This window comes from Syngnathus leptorhynchus, chromosome 14, assembly GCF_054491065.1.
Source record: "Syngnathus leptorhynchus isolate UIUO chromosome 14, UIUO_Slep, whole genome shotgun sequence".
NCBI classification, from domain to species: Eukaryota; Metazoa; Chordata; class Actinopteri; order Syngnathiformes; family Syngnathidae; genus Syngnathus; species Syngnathus leptorhynchus.
In genome coordinates, this window is record NC_141208.1 from 4903201 (window position 1) to 4918073 (window position 14873).

General features: G+C 45.7%; 2 protein-coding genes across 4 annotated transcripts; one reads left to right on the top strand and one right to left on the bottom strand.

Moving 5' to 3' along the window:
- Positions 1 to 348: 348 nt before the first annotated feature.
- Positions 349 to 4181, top strand: LOC147046160 (insulin-like growth factor-binding protein 1). 3 transcript variants are annotated; one of them, XM_085929828.1, is made up of 6 exons: positions 353 to 560; positions 749 to 1084; positions 1325 to 2879; positions 2943 to 3073; positions 3147 to 3275; positions 3357 to 4181. In XM_085929828.1, exons 3-6 carry the CDS (start codon positions 2540 to 2542, stop codon positions 3480 to 3482), a joined length of 726 nt encoding a protein of 241 aa, XP_085785954.1. In that variant the 5' UTR covers positions 353 to 560; positions 749 to 1084; positions 1325 to 2539; the 3' UTR covers positions 3483 to 4181. The 3 variants fall into 3 exon arrangements, with proteins under 3 accessions (XP_085785953.1, XP_085785952.1, XP_085785954.1); XM_085929827.1 differs by having other exon boundaries at positions 349 to 560; positions 1312 to 3073; XM_085929826.1 differs by having other exon boundaries at positions 349 to 560; positions 1325 to 3073.
- A 1518-nt stretch (positions 4182 to 5699) lies between these two features.
- On the bottom strand, positions 5700 to 10184 carry LOC147046161 (insulin-like growth factor-binding protein 3). Its single transcript, XM_085929979.1, has 4 exons — positions 9809 to 10184; positions 8791 to 9041; positions 7477 to 7596; positions 5700 to 5825 (listed from the first exon to the last, which is right to left on the bottom strand). The coding sequence occupies exons 1-4, from the start codon at positions 10182 to 10184 to the stop codon at positions 5700 to 5702; spliced, it is 873 nt and encodes a 290-aa protein (XP_085786105.1).
- Positions 10185 to 14873: the final 4689 nt, after the last annotated feature.

Below are 14873 nucleotides of genomic sequence, written 5' to 3' on the forward strand. Positions count from 1 at the left end.
TACAGGGGGAAAAAAAAGTTTGTTGTTTTAACGTGGTGTTCAAGTACACGCACGCACGATGTGAAGCAAAGAGGGGGAATCTGAGGTAAATGAAAGTTCACAAACAAGCCACCCCTCCTCTTTCCATTAGCCAATGTAACCTGCTTGCTGGTATGTACGCAACATTTCAACATCCACTTGATCAGTAGAACATTAAAATTAATCACGTTACTGTATCATGATCACAATGGACATTAACCTGTTGCTTCTGGCATTCTTGACTTCCAATTACAGGAATCGCTAAGCATGCTGGGAATAGTAGTCCTAACAACTCCAACAGTTACGTTTAAATGCAATGTCAATTATCTTCTTGTGCTAAAACAACATTGGGTGCAAACTTAGATGATCAGGATATATTGATCTATTTTTAAATGTCAAATAATTTACTTTTACCTTTTAATCCCACCCACTTTCCAGAATTTCGCACGTAATATGAATTTGGTAATCAAGGCCGTTAATTTCTCCGTTGCTACTCTAGTGTGAAGCACCAAACGCCTAACATGGACTTTCAACAGAGACGTGTGAGTTTTTACAACTTCTTGGCATTTTAAATTATTTCAAATCATCACAGAAAATTGATGCATGTAGTAAAAATACTGGTTGATTATAGTGGATGTATATCTTGATCGGTTTTGGAGAAAGAAAAAAAAACCGGCCAGTTATCCTCAATTGTTGCATTAATTTTCTCAACAATTTCCAATCTCCACAGGATTCAAATCTCTCTGACATCTTGGAGGAAGCTGAGACGACACTTGAAGAGTCTCTGACAGCAGAACATCATGAAGATGAGAAATATGAGCAGTTTTCTCGTGGCGTTCGCAGGCCTTTAAGATCCTGCAGCGCGTTGCTGACACGGCAACTGAGGTCTCAACTCGATCAGCGAGAATCATCCTCAAATAAGAGACAAATGGACAAGGGGATCGCAAACGGAAACATATCAGATGAATTGTACTCATGGGAACCATCCTTTTGGTCGGTGGAGATAAAGCAGCGTCAAAAGAGGACGAAGAAGAGGACGGTGAAGCGCAAAAGGAAGTCATCCACGGTAAAAACATGAAAAATCTTGTTTGATCAAAGTGCAATGCCTATGATAGTCCTTTTAATTCATAAAAGTAGAATTAATCACTTGTCAAGTGGTTGCACTGAATTTTTTTTTTTAAGTAGACTGCGCAGCTCGCAATGGTTCATGTCTTAATATATTTGTAAGAAATGGATAAATTGATCAATTTTATAGATGGAATTTGATTTTTGGGTCCTAACAATTATCTCAAGATACTTTTTGCAGAACGAGCCGTATCCCCAGTGGCTGGTGAACGTGATGATTAACATAGAGGAAGCGAGAACGCATCAGTTGGTGATTGAGTGAACGCCAACCACGTGCAAGTGTTGATTTTCTTTTTTCTCCCCCCCCCCCCACATTAGAACGCCAACTACGTGCAAGTGTTGAGTTTTTGTTTTTGTTCTTTCCCCTCTTCATTAAAAAAACAACAACTAATAAATGTTAACTACTTTAAACGGGCAAACTACCGTAGAGGCAAATCGCATTTTTCTGTATGAATGAATTGCTAGGTTCAGATTATACACGGCGTAAATGAACGAATCAATTAAGATGAGAAAATGATTTCAGTATTACAGTACAACACTGCAAATGTTTCTTTCTTTTTTTTTCTCCCCAATATGTGACGTGTTTGTGTTAAATGTGTCAAGGGCTGTATATTTAACTTTAGACAAAGCAATTGAGAAGAGGTTATCTTGATGCGTTTTGAAAATCGGGGTCAGCCATGATTCATTGGGTCAGTGGGTCTCGTGTCACGACATTCAGTGCCCAAAACCTGGCGGACCCAATTGAGAGAAGAGCTCATCATGGGGGCTGGTCAAAGTAAATGCTCTAATAACATTTCGCCTTTTGGATAGATAAAAAAAAAAAAAAAAGTGTTTAAAGTGAAGCCGACGTCCACCAATACTACACGGAAGGAAACGACCAATTACGGTCCGTTGTCTTCACACAAACATGTTATGACTCTGGCGGCGTTATGCAATAAACGGGGTGCGTGCGTGTGTGTGGGTGCCTCATGTCCTTGTTTATCTCTCCTTCCTGATAAGATGAACCTTCACCAAAGAGGCTGCTGGAACAAAGCGGCCGGCGGTGTCAAAACAACGTACCCGCAGCCAAACATGTTATTCCCTCCTTCATTGAAACATCTTCAAGGCACATGTTTTGCTAACCTCTTCAGTCAGCGATGAGTAAAAAAACGCCCCTCCCCCTCCAGCTTGTGATGTCCAATGCACCGCGTCCCAAAGTCAATATTGACCGCAGACCCCGTGAACCTTCAACCACGCACGTCAAGCGAGGTCAGCTTACTGTTTACCGCTGCTATGTCACAAATATTTTATATCTGTAGGCGGTCGGTCAATTATTAACACTCGCCGGAGGCCGGACGAATGCTTAAATACGAGCGCGCGGGGAGACGGGGGGATAGAAAAAGTGCAAAGCGTTGACATGTGTGGATTACACGGCAAGAAGATGCTGGTGACGGCCGTGGTTTTGGCAGCGGTGGCGGCGGTCGGGTCATCCCCCGTGGTGGGCCCCGAGCCAATTCGTTGCGCCCCCTGCACGCAGGAGAAGCTAACAGAGTGTCCCGCCGTCCCGAGCGGCTGCGGGCAGGTGCTAAGGGAGCCGGGTTGCGGTTGCTGTATGGCGTGCGCTCTAGAAATGGGGAGCGCCTGCGGGGTCCACACGGCCCACTGCGCCCGCGGACTGCGCTGCATGCCCAGACCCGGCGAAGCCCGACCTCTCCACGCTCTCACCCGGGGCCAGGGGCTCTGCACCGAAGACCAAGGTAGCGTCGGCGCGGCGTTTCCCTCGCAAAAAACGCTGATTGAAGTTCTTGATGTGTGTTCAGAGGAAGCTGAAGAGGAAGCAGACCGCAGCTCCCTACAAGACATGCTGGGCTTGCCCAACCGAGAAGCCGCCGACACCCAGGAGAGCATCAAGGCCAAAGTGAACGCCATCAAGAACAAACTGCTGCAACAGGTACGGTTCGTATTCTCCCGAGAGGGGAACGTAAAAGGACGAGGATTGACGCAGACTTGATTTCCCGCTCCAGGGGCCTTGTCACATTGAGCTCGACGCCGCCTTGGACGCCATCGCCAGCTCGCAGCAGATCCTCGGTGAGAAGTTCACCACCTTCTACCTCCCCAACTGCGATAAGCACGGCTTCTACAAAGCCAAGCAGGTAAGACGAACACGGCCAAGCCCTCGTCGCAGTCACTCGTCGCCTCCCTTCACCGCTTTGGCTCTTTGTCTTTCTTGTAAGTGTGAGTCATCTCTGGCGGGACCACCCGCTCGCTGCTGGTGCGTGTCGGCTTGGAACGGCAAAATCCTCCCCGGGAGCGGCGACATCACCGGCGACTCGGAGTGCCACCAGGAAGTTACTCACTGAAAGGAAATGAGCCGCAAACACTCGCTCACCCGTGAGGACACCTCGGTCCCTTCATGAAGAGTTGTAAATTATTTTATTTATTCACGGCAAGTATTTTTTTTTTTTTTTTAAACTGTTTTCACATCTTTTTTTTTTTTTTTTGCTGTCTTCAATTGTAAATAGGGCAACACTGTATACATTTGTATTTCTGACTAAATAACTCCATTCCTCCAAAACCACAACCCTGCAACCACTGCCAAGCCCCATTTCAGGGCCTTTTTTTTTTTTTTTTTTTACAATTCATTTACATCGACACAGTGCCTCATTCATGCAACATGTTGACATTGTCCACACGCATCTTCATTTCCTCAATAGGGGATACTTAAAGTGCCGCAAGTATGTGTATGCTGGTCAAGCACAAACATATCAGAGCTCATCCAAGCTTCTACATTTGTCTACCTCTGCAGTTACCTTCCTTTTTTTTTATATATATATCCACAGCGTCACTGCTTTTTTTTTGTCATTCTATCATATATTCAAATATTTATTATATATTATTCTTTTGTAATCGAGGACTCGTGTGCAGCAGTTACTGTATATTCCGTTATTTATGTATATATGTCAAATATCCAGTTCTGCACAAAAGTTGTTTTTGCCTTATTGTCAAAACAGCATATGTATTATAGAATCAGAAAAAACATGATTAAAAAGTAGAAAGTATTTAGTGTGACCTCCATTTACATGACACATTTGTGTCATATACTGGAAAGATGAAGGCCCCCTCAAAAAAATCCCGAGATCCCGGTACCAATTATTAGCTTCTGAAAATATGAGACGAGAAAAAAAATGGCAGTTGTGTTCTTGTATGCGGAGTACACAATAATCATATCGTCACCGACAATCATGAGGAAAAATCACTTCACACACCTCACGCCACAATACGATCAATAAGGATAATCTTTTAACGAAATCCGATAATCAGGCCTCGGCGGACTTTGATCGGTGCTGGGAGTACGGCCCAAAGAAACAAAAACCACAAGACATGAAAATACACGCCGGGTCTTTATTAAGTCAAAAGAAAGCGCGAGGGCTGACTTGTACTGGCCATGCAAACCGTAGCTTCACCTTTTCAGCACATTAACAAAAAAATATGTCCTGTCTTACCATAACATTAACAGAAACTGTACAGAAACCAATCGGGACGAATTAACTTAATACAAACATGAGTCAAACAGTACTTTGGAACAAATTGTGCGCTTGTTTGATTCTTAAAATAACAATTAGGGATGTTCGATACCACCTTTTTATTTTCCACACCGATACCAGTGCCGAGTATTGAGGACCGGTACCTCTAGTACAGAAGTGTCCTACTCCGGTCCTCGAGGGCCACTGCCGCTCGTTTTCGGTTTCCCTTCTCCAACACACCTGATTGCGAGATCCCGATCATTTGAATTAGGTGCGCTGGCGGAAGGAGATATCGAGAACACGCGAAATCGCGGCCCTTGAGGACCAAAGTTTGACATCTGTGCTTGTCCTTTTGACAAAAAAAGTATTATTCAGCATGGACTTCCACAGTACAGCGCCAACTACTGCTGAGGAGGACGTACTGTCATTTTTGCATGAACTCATTCAGTGCCAATGACGGTTATAGACGTCAAAAATATGAACTGGGTTTGCAGTGAATGAGTTATCGGGCTGGATACCCGGTATCAGTATTCACCAGTCCCTTGCAGCCTTTGTTCTTACCTTATGTTGATTGGATATTAGCGTTTAATAAGAACCCATTGTGCTAATTGCTGTGCCCACCAATCAATGTGGGCGGAATGCACCGGATTGGCTGACTCCCTGAGTAACTAACGCAAGCTTCCTTTGGAGAATGAATGCAAATGCACTTTTGTGATTATTATTCAGGCCCAAGCACCGGACCTTGCCAAGCGGAGGTGATGTTTATTTTTACCTCATTGACTTATTTTAGGTGGCTTCAAAAACTCACTCACCCAGCGCCCCTTGAAAAGTCATTGCTGTGTAGCATTTCTCTCAACTGTGCCTTCCATCATCTTCTTTGTCACAAATGTTCATGAAGAATCCATCTTGTTCCTTGTACATAAAAAGGTCCCGCAGATAGAGAGAGCAAACATCCACCTATCGGCTCTCTCCCGATATCCTCAGCGTCTGTGCTTGTTTACAGATCTTTAGCGCTCCCCCCCACCCCCTCCCCACAGAGTCCCTTTTGGGCTCCTACTGACTCTGCGAGCTCAAGTGCCGGGCGACTCCTCTCTCCTTCCCATCCAAACCTGGCAAGGGTTGCCCGTATTTGTCCACACACCAACAGAAGCCTCGCTTTCTACCCTTGGATGGACGGCACTGCGAGTGAAGAGGAGGGACAAGGTGAAGGTAAATTTAAAAAAAACAACAACAACAACAACAAAAAACCCAGCATTATGGCTAACTGGCCACTTTTAGTCAATGGAGGAGAACGGCAATAGTTAAGAGGCATTAATGGGCAGATTGTGCTTGAGTGGACGCAGCCTTGGCCGTGTGCGCGGCCAAGGCTGTGGTATTTTCAGCAACTTTTATGGTCCACCTCCTGTTACACACACATATAGAGGCCTTAAAGGTAAACAGAAACCTGCTCAAATATTTGCTTAGGGACCTTCGTGAACAACTGAGAACCCAGATCTATTTTCAGGAGTCGGTGGCAGCACGAATCATCTGTTGCTGATTATACCCCACAGCTCCAAATTATGGGTACTACAAATGACTTACAGAGTCTGCGTGGAGCTACCCGAGGGCTGTTATTTTATTGCCAATTTTACTAAAGGTCAACCCCCCCCCCTCTCGAGTAAAACACGCAGACCTTCGTTAGCTATCGGGGAGTACTAGTTGAATGCCGAAGCGTCGCGACACGTTTGCTACTAACTCATTCAGTGCCGTTGACGATTATAGACGTCAAAGATATTAACCGGGTTTGCAGTGAATGAGTTAAGGAGCACCATCGATTGCTATTAAGGGACGCTTTGGCTCCACGTTACACGCAAATTCGAGCCGACCGCACCCGTGGCCGGTGTGTGCGCCTTGCACACTCCTCTGCATCCACTCTACATAAACAAAGACAATGAGCTCGACTGCTTATGAGATGATTGCAGGTCAAAGGAGAGCGTGTCCATTAAGCAGGAGGCCGCTCGGCCGCCCTGTGTAATAAGAAAAGCGACGCAGCGGCGCCCTAAGTGCCTCCATATGAACACGTCAGAACCGCTCATTTATTACAACCCCGTTGTGGGCTGAGCTGCTGTGCGCAGGATGCACGAAAGGGGAGGGGAGGGGGGCGGGGGCGAGGGCATGGCCGCCACTCTATTTCTGGGACCGCTTCTCAAAAGTCCAGCAATTATGGGGCGAGGACGCCGGCGGCCACCTTGACGTCTGTCTCGCTGGGAAGGTTCCCGAGCGTCGTCCCGGCCAGGCAACGCCGCTGGGGCTTGGGGCCTGCGGTCGCAGTCTCCAGTGCCAGTGGCTCGGGGTCTACCTCACTGGTGTGGCGGTGCAATGATGAGGCTCTAATAACTACCGATGAACACAGGAGGACAGATTCACGTCTATAATTGGACTGCAGGCGGCCCGCAGTTTGAGTCACTACGCTCGGCTTTTGAATCTCTATTAATGCAGCCTGTGAAAAAAAAAAAAAAAAAGAAGACGTTTGGGCTTGCTCTTTGAACATAATAAAGCTCTCAAGGGCTGTTTATGTTTTGAACGGAACTATTTCGGAGCCCCGAAAGCATGTTGTTGTTGCAACTTTGGCCTTAGCGCTTGCCACAGAGAGTCACTGATTCGTTTGGCACCGTCGGGTGCTTTTCCTGATGTAACCAGAGCATTTTGGTGGGAAAATATTCCCAAGGGGGGTGTGCGCATGACGCATTTTTATTCCATTTTTATTCGGCTCTTTAATCCAATAATTCGACTAATTTTTTTTCATGTAAACGTAACCACTGACAGCCGCCAAAGTGCTTCTGTTTCCTACCTGTTTTTTCTTATAAAAGCCCTTCTTGTCACAGTTGGGGATCCGGAAACCTCGGGGGTTGAGGATGTCTGTAATCTTCAAGCCGCTGAGGATGCTCTCGATCTCTCGCCGGCAAGGACCCTGCGCACAGCACAAAGCGTAAGTATTTTTTAAATATTTTTTTTGCGTAAATTGTAAGTTCATCCTAAAATTGTCAACAATTGATCGTAGGTGCAAATGTGAACGGTTGTTTGTCTACGTGTGCCGTGACCCTAAAAAGGACAAAAGGCAAAAGGTGGTGCTATTTTTTGATCCACATCACAAGAAATTTTCCGCAACTGATATGAGCCTGACTGGAGTCGTGAGTGGTTCACATTAGCGGCTGACATTGGAGACAGATTGATTCACACTTGTGATTAACCGTTGCCAGTCCAGGGTCAAATACGCCTTGCGGGTGCAGTGACTGTGATTTATGCCAAATTCTTCTTGGAGCTGACTTCCTAAATCAGGAATGGGAAGGAACCACCAAATAATCTGGCACCAATTGGTTTCACCGTCGAATCGATTGAGTCGTAGCTGCGTTAGCCGGGTGTGCAAACTCGATGATGAGAAATTTGATTTGCAATGGACTGATGTTTTCACTCTGCTACTCTGATCTGAGCGACCCCGATAGCGGTCAAACCTTCTCGAGCAACAAGTAGATGTGAACAAAGCCTTCAAAATCCATTTTAGATCGGGCTAACTGCATAATTCCACTCTCTGTAATGTTGCTAGCAGACCAAGGTGTACGCCTCTCGCCCTCAGTCTGCTGGGATAGGCCCCCTGACACAGCATATGGGAAATTGATGGATGGATGTGGGAAAGGGGGAAGCAGGGGAAAGGAAGCTTGAAGGCAGAGCCAAAAAACTCCAAGTACTCTGCTGCTGGCTAATTAAAGCGAGCACGCAGCCAAAGCCCAGTTTTCGTGTGCGTTCACGTCTCTGGCCAAAAGGAGGAGATGGAAATAGTAGCAGGGCTTCCCAACAGCCACTCAAGACGGCCAATCCATCATTGGTTGGCTCCCGGCGCTGCCGGCACGCGGACGCCTTGCGGTCAAACAACCGCCTGACCCGGGTCAGCCGCGGGGCCACGGTTCCCCGCCGCTCGCTGCCGTGCCATTCTGTTGGTCGCGGCGCCTGCCAACCTTCAGCACGCTCCCCCCCCCCAAAACATTTCATCACCCGCAGGAAGAGAAAAACACCAAAACACAGAGAGAGAGAAAGAGAGCAGAGGAGAGAAAAAAAACATTCCAACTTGGTGATCCAGAGGAAGGAAACTACCGGTTGTGGTACTTACATACTCGGGCTCTGTTTTGATCTCCAGGGAGAAGTTCTGTTGGTCTGTCAGGAGTGGCCCGGGCACTTCCTCCATTTTAAAGCTTTTAATTCTCTTTTGCTGCTCTCGTCGTAAGATTTCAGCTTTGGCAGAGGGTAGAAAGGCGTTCAGCGGCGGTCTCACGGCCCCCGTGGCTCTGCCGCGTGCGCCCTGCGTCTTATGTAGGACGCCGCTGGTCGAGTTGTGCTCCTCGTCTCGAGTCTCGATGGTCTCTGCCGGCGTTTGGAAAGAGCACGTGGTTGGTGGCTGTGCCGTGTTTTGGTTTCAGACTCAAGCGCACGCGTTCAAAAGTGTTCAGCTACAGTGGAAGTCAAGGCATATAAAAGTAGTGCTTTGGTGGATGAGCTGTTCCTCATTAAGGTAAATACAAATTCCCCATCTGTCTCTTAATAATCCACACTGACACTAATTGTGTGTGTTCCCAGCCCCATTACAAGTAACTAAAGTACTTGAGTAATTGAAAGTATATTTTTTTAACCTTTAGGAAAATCCCATTGAGATCTGCAGATCTCTTTTCCAACTTAGTCCCGGCCACACCACAACCCAAGTAAATAAATAAAAAATTTACAATAAAACAGTCGACCATTTAAATAAAGATATCACGAGATGACATTAAAACACGATTTTTATATCAATCAAACTCCCCAACTTACTTTGACATCACTCTATCTAAATGAAGCACTTCCTTGGCACCACATTCAGCAAGAACCAGGAGATATAATCCGCCCAAAATCTGCCAGTGTACAAATCTGATATATTCCACGTTAAAACTACATTCTTACTTTGGCCGCTCACATTGAAGACCCTCTTGTTCCTCACCCCCAACACTTAATTAGAAGCCTATAAAGGTCCAGTATGAGCCATAAAGACAAGCCTGTGCTCATTTTGCGCTCCGTTCCAAAATCCTCAATGCACGCCAGTGTGCACGCATACACGCCGCGAAAGCCAGCGTGAGTGAGTAATCAAGGTGCACGCATACCTGGCAGTTCATTGACAGGAGGCGTCGGGCTCTCCGCGAGCCGTCGAGCGCTCGTGGCGTTGGCGCACAGCCCGCGTCCCTCTAGAAGCGCCTGCAGAGGTCTGGTCTCGCCTGGCTGGTGCTGACAGGAGAGCCCGGCGCCGCATCTGCCCGTGTACACGCCGCACGGCTGGCCGAAGCTGAGCGCGCACGTCAGGCAGCAGCCGCAGCCCGGCTCTCGGACCTTCTCCGCGCAGTCCTTAGGCAGAGACTTGCAGGAAAGGCGCGCGCCGTCGTCGCACGGCTCGCACCTGATCACCGGGCCCAGCGCACCTGACCCGCGGCCAAAAGACAACATGACGAAAGTCGCGCAAAGTGCGCGCAAGCACGAATCCATGCTGGATGGAGTGTGTGGCCGAGGGGGAGTAGTCCTGCCGCGGTGACTCGTTCTGCGCTCTCATTCACGTAAATCCACCGCACAAAACATCCCAATATATAGACCCAGTGTAGTCACACCCCCCGGTGGAATTCCACTGATGAATTGCCTCCACTCCACTCTGCCATTTCCAATCACAGCAATGTACTTGACTGCAAATGACTATAAATATCCAAACAAAATATCCCGTTTATACCTCCAAATCCATTAACTTCTCCATCTGCAACGAAGATTTTGCATAACTACATTGAAAAAAAAATAGTTCACTGAAATCTTAATTATTTCCCGAGGCACAAGGCAAAAATTATATACGTTTTATGCTTGGTTCAGATCTTGTGTTTTATTCCAGCCTGGCTGTGAGTGCGCCTGTATGGCCTTTGGAAAGAGACGACAGTTGTGGCATAGCATCTTTTGGTTGCTTCAATTGGATAGCGCTCAATAATAGCCTGAGCATCTGACAGTTCCTGTCCACTAAGCTGCAGAGGATCTTGAAAAAAAAGTGATCCTGAGGGCTCAGTGAAAATTTGAGACTCTTGGGGGAATCCCGTTGAAGGATCTGAATTTGAAATGTATTTTTTTGGGACTCTAGACCTAGAACTTTTTTGACACACAACATACTGTTTGACTATACACATAGTAGTCACTATTATACGAAAGTATATCATGGAATATACAAAGGAGACTTACGGCACAACTTTTCAATGAAACCACAAACTGTTGACTGTTTTTTTTTTTTCTGAATTAGAATTTGAACACTAAGGATAGCCAGCAAGCTGCTTAGCTAGCCAACTCTTTGTGAACCACTAAATTGATGAAACAGTGTTTTTTTGTTTTGTTTTTTCACTTTCAGTGCGAATGAAAACCGGTGAAATGCTGGGGATGAACAGCTAGAAGAAGATGTTTTCATTTTGAACACAAGAAACTACAAGTAACATTTCTTCATATTTCAGTATTCTTAATGGCAGCCATCCATTCAAACAGATCCAAACAATTTTTCCAAAAATGCCAATATTCATTATGTGTTTCCTGCGGGAGGCGGTTGGAAATGTCACCATTTTTTTTTTTTTTTTTAAACTACCCAATTTTCCATTGATCTTGCCTGGCAGTGGGCTGCGGGGGGCACTGACCCCCACAACCTCCCTTCTAGCTGCGCCAGTGGTATTAAGGGTTAGTTTGATGGCCCCCAATAGGAAAAAGATTCCCCACCTCTTTCTGTCAAAAAAGTGAGACGTTCCAATTTAATTATGTCTGTGCTGATTACAGATCATAGCGGGACTACGTTAAAAATCAATACAGCGCCTCCAGTCTCCTTAAAGGCTTTATATCCAACCAGGCTTGGCACTCTGCCCGTCGTCTCGAACTCTTAACTCGGCAGCTCTACAGCAGAGAGTCCTTCTCGGTGGAATGCTAAACATTTGTTTCATATTCAGGAAGAGAGCGGAGAGAGGGGGGGCTGATTTTCCTCTCTCTCCTCCTCAGAAGGGGTCTTTTTTGAGCCACCTGCACATTTTCCGCATAGCAGCAGCCAACGTTGGCCGCTGCAGGAATGTCATCCCGCTGAGCAGCCACTCAATAAAGACTGAGTGTGAAGAATGCTGCAAGTACACACACACACACATGCTCACACAGGATATTACTGTACTTTACATGTGTTCAACACGGGCTGCCGACTTGGCACATTCTAATCTGGTGCAATTTGAAAAGTGTTTTCGAATCATTTGGGCGGCGCTAGCCGGGCAGGTGTAGCTAAAAATAAACTTTGCTGCAGGGTGCGCGCCAGTCGTAATAAGCCACATATGTCCATGGCTGGTATAATACTCTCAAGTCAATAACGTCTTTATGTGGATTTTTTTTTCCCCACTATACATTAAATTGCTATTTCGCCCCAATTACATGCTAATGATGAGTCTTGCAGTCTGACCACGTTAAAATACGGCCACACAGTTTTAGGACTTATTTGTCGAACAGATTGGCTCAGAAAAAAATATTCCGCAAGATAATCACTCAGGATAAAACTGAAGAGACATTCAAAACAGAGGCCTTGTGCAGCTTTGATTAGAAAATGTCCATAATTGAAATTGGCTGTGACTCCTCCCACAACGGCGCACCCCTCCCTCTCTCAGATTTGATTTGGCTATTATTGTAGTCACAGTAGGCAGAATTATTTGTTATCATTTTCAACTAAACCACTGCTGTGTATTAAATATAAAAAGCATGTTTGACAGAAAGCCAAAAGTCATCTGCCCCCATGAACACGATGAACTATTTTCATGACTTTTTGTGTTTTCCAGAAAATACCAAACGGTTCCTATCATCCATTTTTCATGACTTGAGAGCAGTTCGAAGTCCAAACTGTACAGATTGTTATTTTGGGATAATTACCTCAATTTGAACCCCTTTCCCCTACGCAGTGTTTATGTCTATGAACACATACGTACTGTATATACTCTGTAGGTGTGTTTGGGCGAGACAGGAACGGGTGGAGGTGTCGAGGAATGAGTCTGTCGTACATATCACATTGCCAGTCGGGTGAGTTTCATGTTTTTCTTTTTCGCTCTTTCTCCCGCTGATCTTATCGCAGATGGACCGCATGCTAACGACTAATATAACGACTTATAATATAATCCAATATGCTCATCATACCCGTTTAATCGGGATTGGGTTGGGCCAGTAATGGAGAAACAGATACAACTGATGATGATTTTTTTTTTCCTTCAAACTCCACGAAATAAAAGTGATGATTCTGGTTAACATTTCAGGACAGTCCAAAATTATTCAATCGGCAAATCTGTCAATTGCACATCTACCATATTGTAATTGTGCAGTAAAATCTTAAAGGGACATATCAATACTTTTGCGTTTACTGAAGAAAACCCTCCTGAAATTTTGACAATTATTTACTAAGTCCCGCGCTTGGAATGAAAAATAAAGTGTGGGCCCACACAGATTGTTACGAAACCGCTAATTTTGAGCCTTGTAAAAGTTTAGCCTTTATCTGCCCAGTCTGAGGTTATAATTAGCAAGACGGAGGACGTCAGTAGACGAGCTAGCAAGGTCGGCCGTGACAGTTTACAGAGTGTCGACTCTGAAACTGTGCACAGTCCCCCTCGCCCGCCTCCCATGCAGACAATATGGCTTCCTATGTCTGCACTCGTCTGTCTGGCGCAGACTTTTTAACATGTTTTCACACATGCGCGTACATTTTCTCACATGTGTGAAGGAGGTCTGAGCTCTCTGTCAGTCACGCCGGAGCGGACGACAGAGAAACGCACAAAGTGCCTTTTCATTCACGCTTCATTTATATTAGTCTGTTCACACTTCACGGCAACGAGCCGGGCTTTAAGTATACGCTCGGTCAAAAAGTAGCCGAACCGAGCGGCCCGGGCCGTGTCCTGTATCATTACAGACACGCCATTAGTCATTGTAAACAAAGACTCAATTAGGATGGCGATATTCCAGAGCCTATTTATAAATGCCGTATTTGTTTTTGCGAGCGCCGGTGGTCTGCGGTTGTATTACATGGTTTGATGAGAATATTGTCGAAAGCAAGCTATCACTGTTGAATGTCAATAGCGGTTTCGCGGAAGAGGTTGAAAGTAGCAATGGGCGGCCTGTGGGGCCAATATGTGGCCCTTGAGATTATTTGATATAGACCACCGTGCAATTTTGGAAAAAAAAAAAAGTGTGAAAATTTGTGACACTGGATAACAGCACATTTTAAACAGAATGAGCTTCCGGTGCCCGAAACTAAAAAACATAAATGGGAGTTGGCCCAGTTGTTGCACGGGTCAATCCCAAAAAAAAATAGCTGAGTAACAATGGACTGCCCCCTACATGTCAAAATTGGAACTGATTTACTCTGGAATAGATTTGATACAATTTGTAGATGCTTTTTCTCTAGTCATGTCACAAAGTTGTAGTTAGCTGACTCCAGTTCTCAGTCGCTCCATTGAACTCCCGGAAAAAGAAAAAAAGAACATTGTAGAATGCATTTTTTTCAACTTTTGTTCCCCTTGGAGGAAATTGTTGCCCCGCGAAGGCATACGCAAGCAAAAATGGGGCTCTCCTATATTCTCTGCTGAACCTGGCATGCTGCTGTTTATTGCCACAGGCCTCCTGGAGGGCACATTTCATGCTTTGTAACTCAAATCTGCTCTACTCTCTTGTGTATTTTTCCTGCAATTACCTCTCCTGCCTCATTAATCTGCTGCTGAATTCATTCATCAGAGCAAATTGCCGTACGTTGACTGTATGAAATATATTTGTTCCTGTGAAGTTGAACGGTGATGCTTTTTTTTCGTCTGGACTTTTCCCTCCGCTTCTTGTATTTCAAATAACAGAGCACGAGATGAGTTTTTGGTTCCGCTGCAGTTGCCACACCTGCGGGCCTGCGCTTCCTTCCTGCCCACCCCGGGAATTTTTCACTTTCACCACCTGCAGATGGACAGTATGAGGAAGAGGAGGAGGATTTTCTCTCCCACTGCCATCAAGAGAACCTGCCCAGGCTTGTGTTGCAGGTAAACCTTTGTATCTGTCTGCAGCAATCCAGGTTTACTTCTTTTTAATTAGACACTTAATGACACTTTGGGCAGAACACTAGTAGTTAGCACGTCCGCCTTGCAGAACTTCAAAATAACGCTCACTATGTGA

Coding starts and splice junctions, on each gene's coding strand:
- LOC147046161 (XM_085929979.1), bottom strand. CDS start 10,184: ATGGATTCGTGCTTGCGCGCACTTTGCGCGACTTTCGTCATGTTGTCT. Junction 9,042..9,808: donor TCCTGTCAATGAACTGCCAG/GTATGCGTGCAC, acceptor AAACGCCGGCAG/AGACCATCGAGACTCGAGAC. Junction 5,826..7,476: donor GCTTTTATAAGAAAAAACAG/GTAGGAAACAGA, acceptor CTTCACTCGCAG/TGCCGTCCATCCAAGGGTAG.
- LOC147046160 (XM_085929827.1), top strand. CDS start 2,540: ATGTGTGGATTACACGGCAAGAAGATGCTGGTGACGGCCGTGGTTTTG. Junction 3,074..3,146: donor AGAACAAACTGCTGCAACAG/GTACGGTTCGTA, acceptor TTCCCGCTCCAG/GGGCCTTGTCACATTGAGCT. Junction 3,276..3,356: donor GCTTCTACAAAGCCAAGCAG/GTAAGACGAACA, acceptor CTTTCTTGTAAG/TGTGAGTCATCTCTGGCGGG.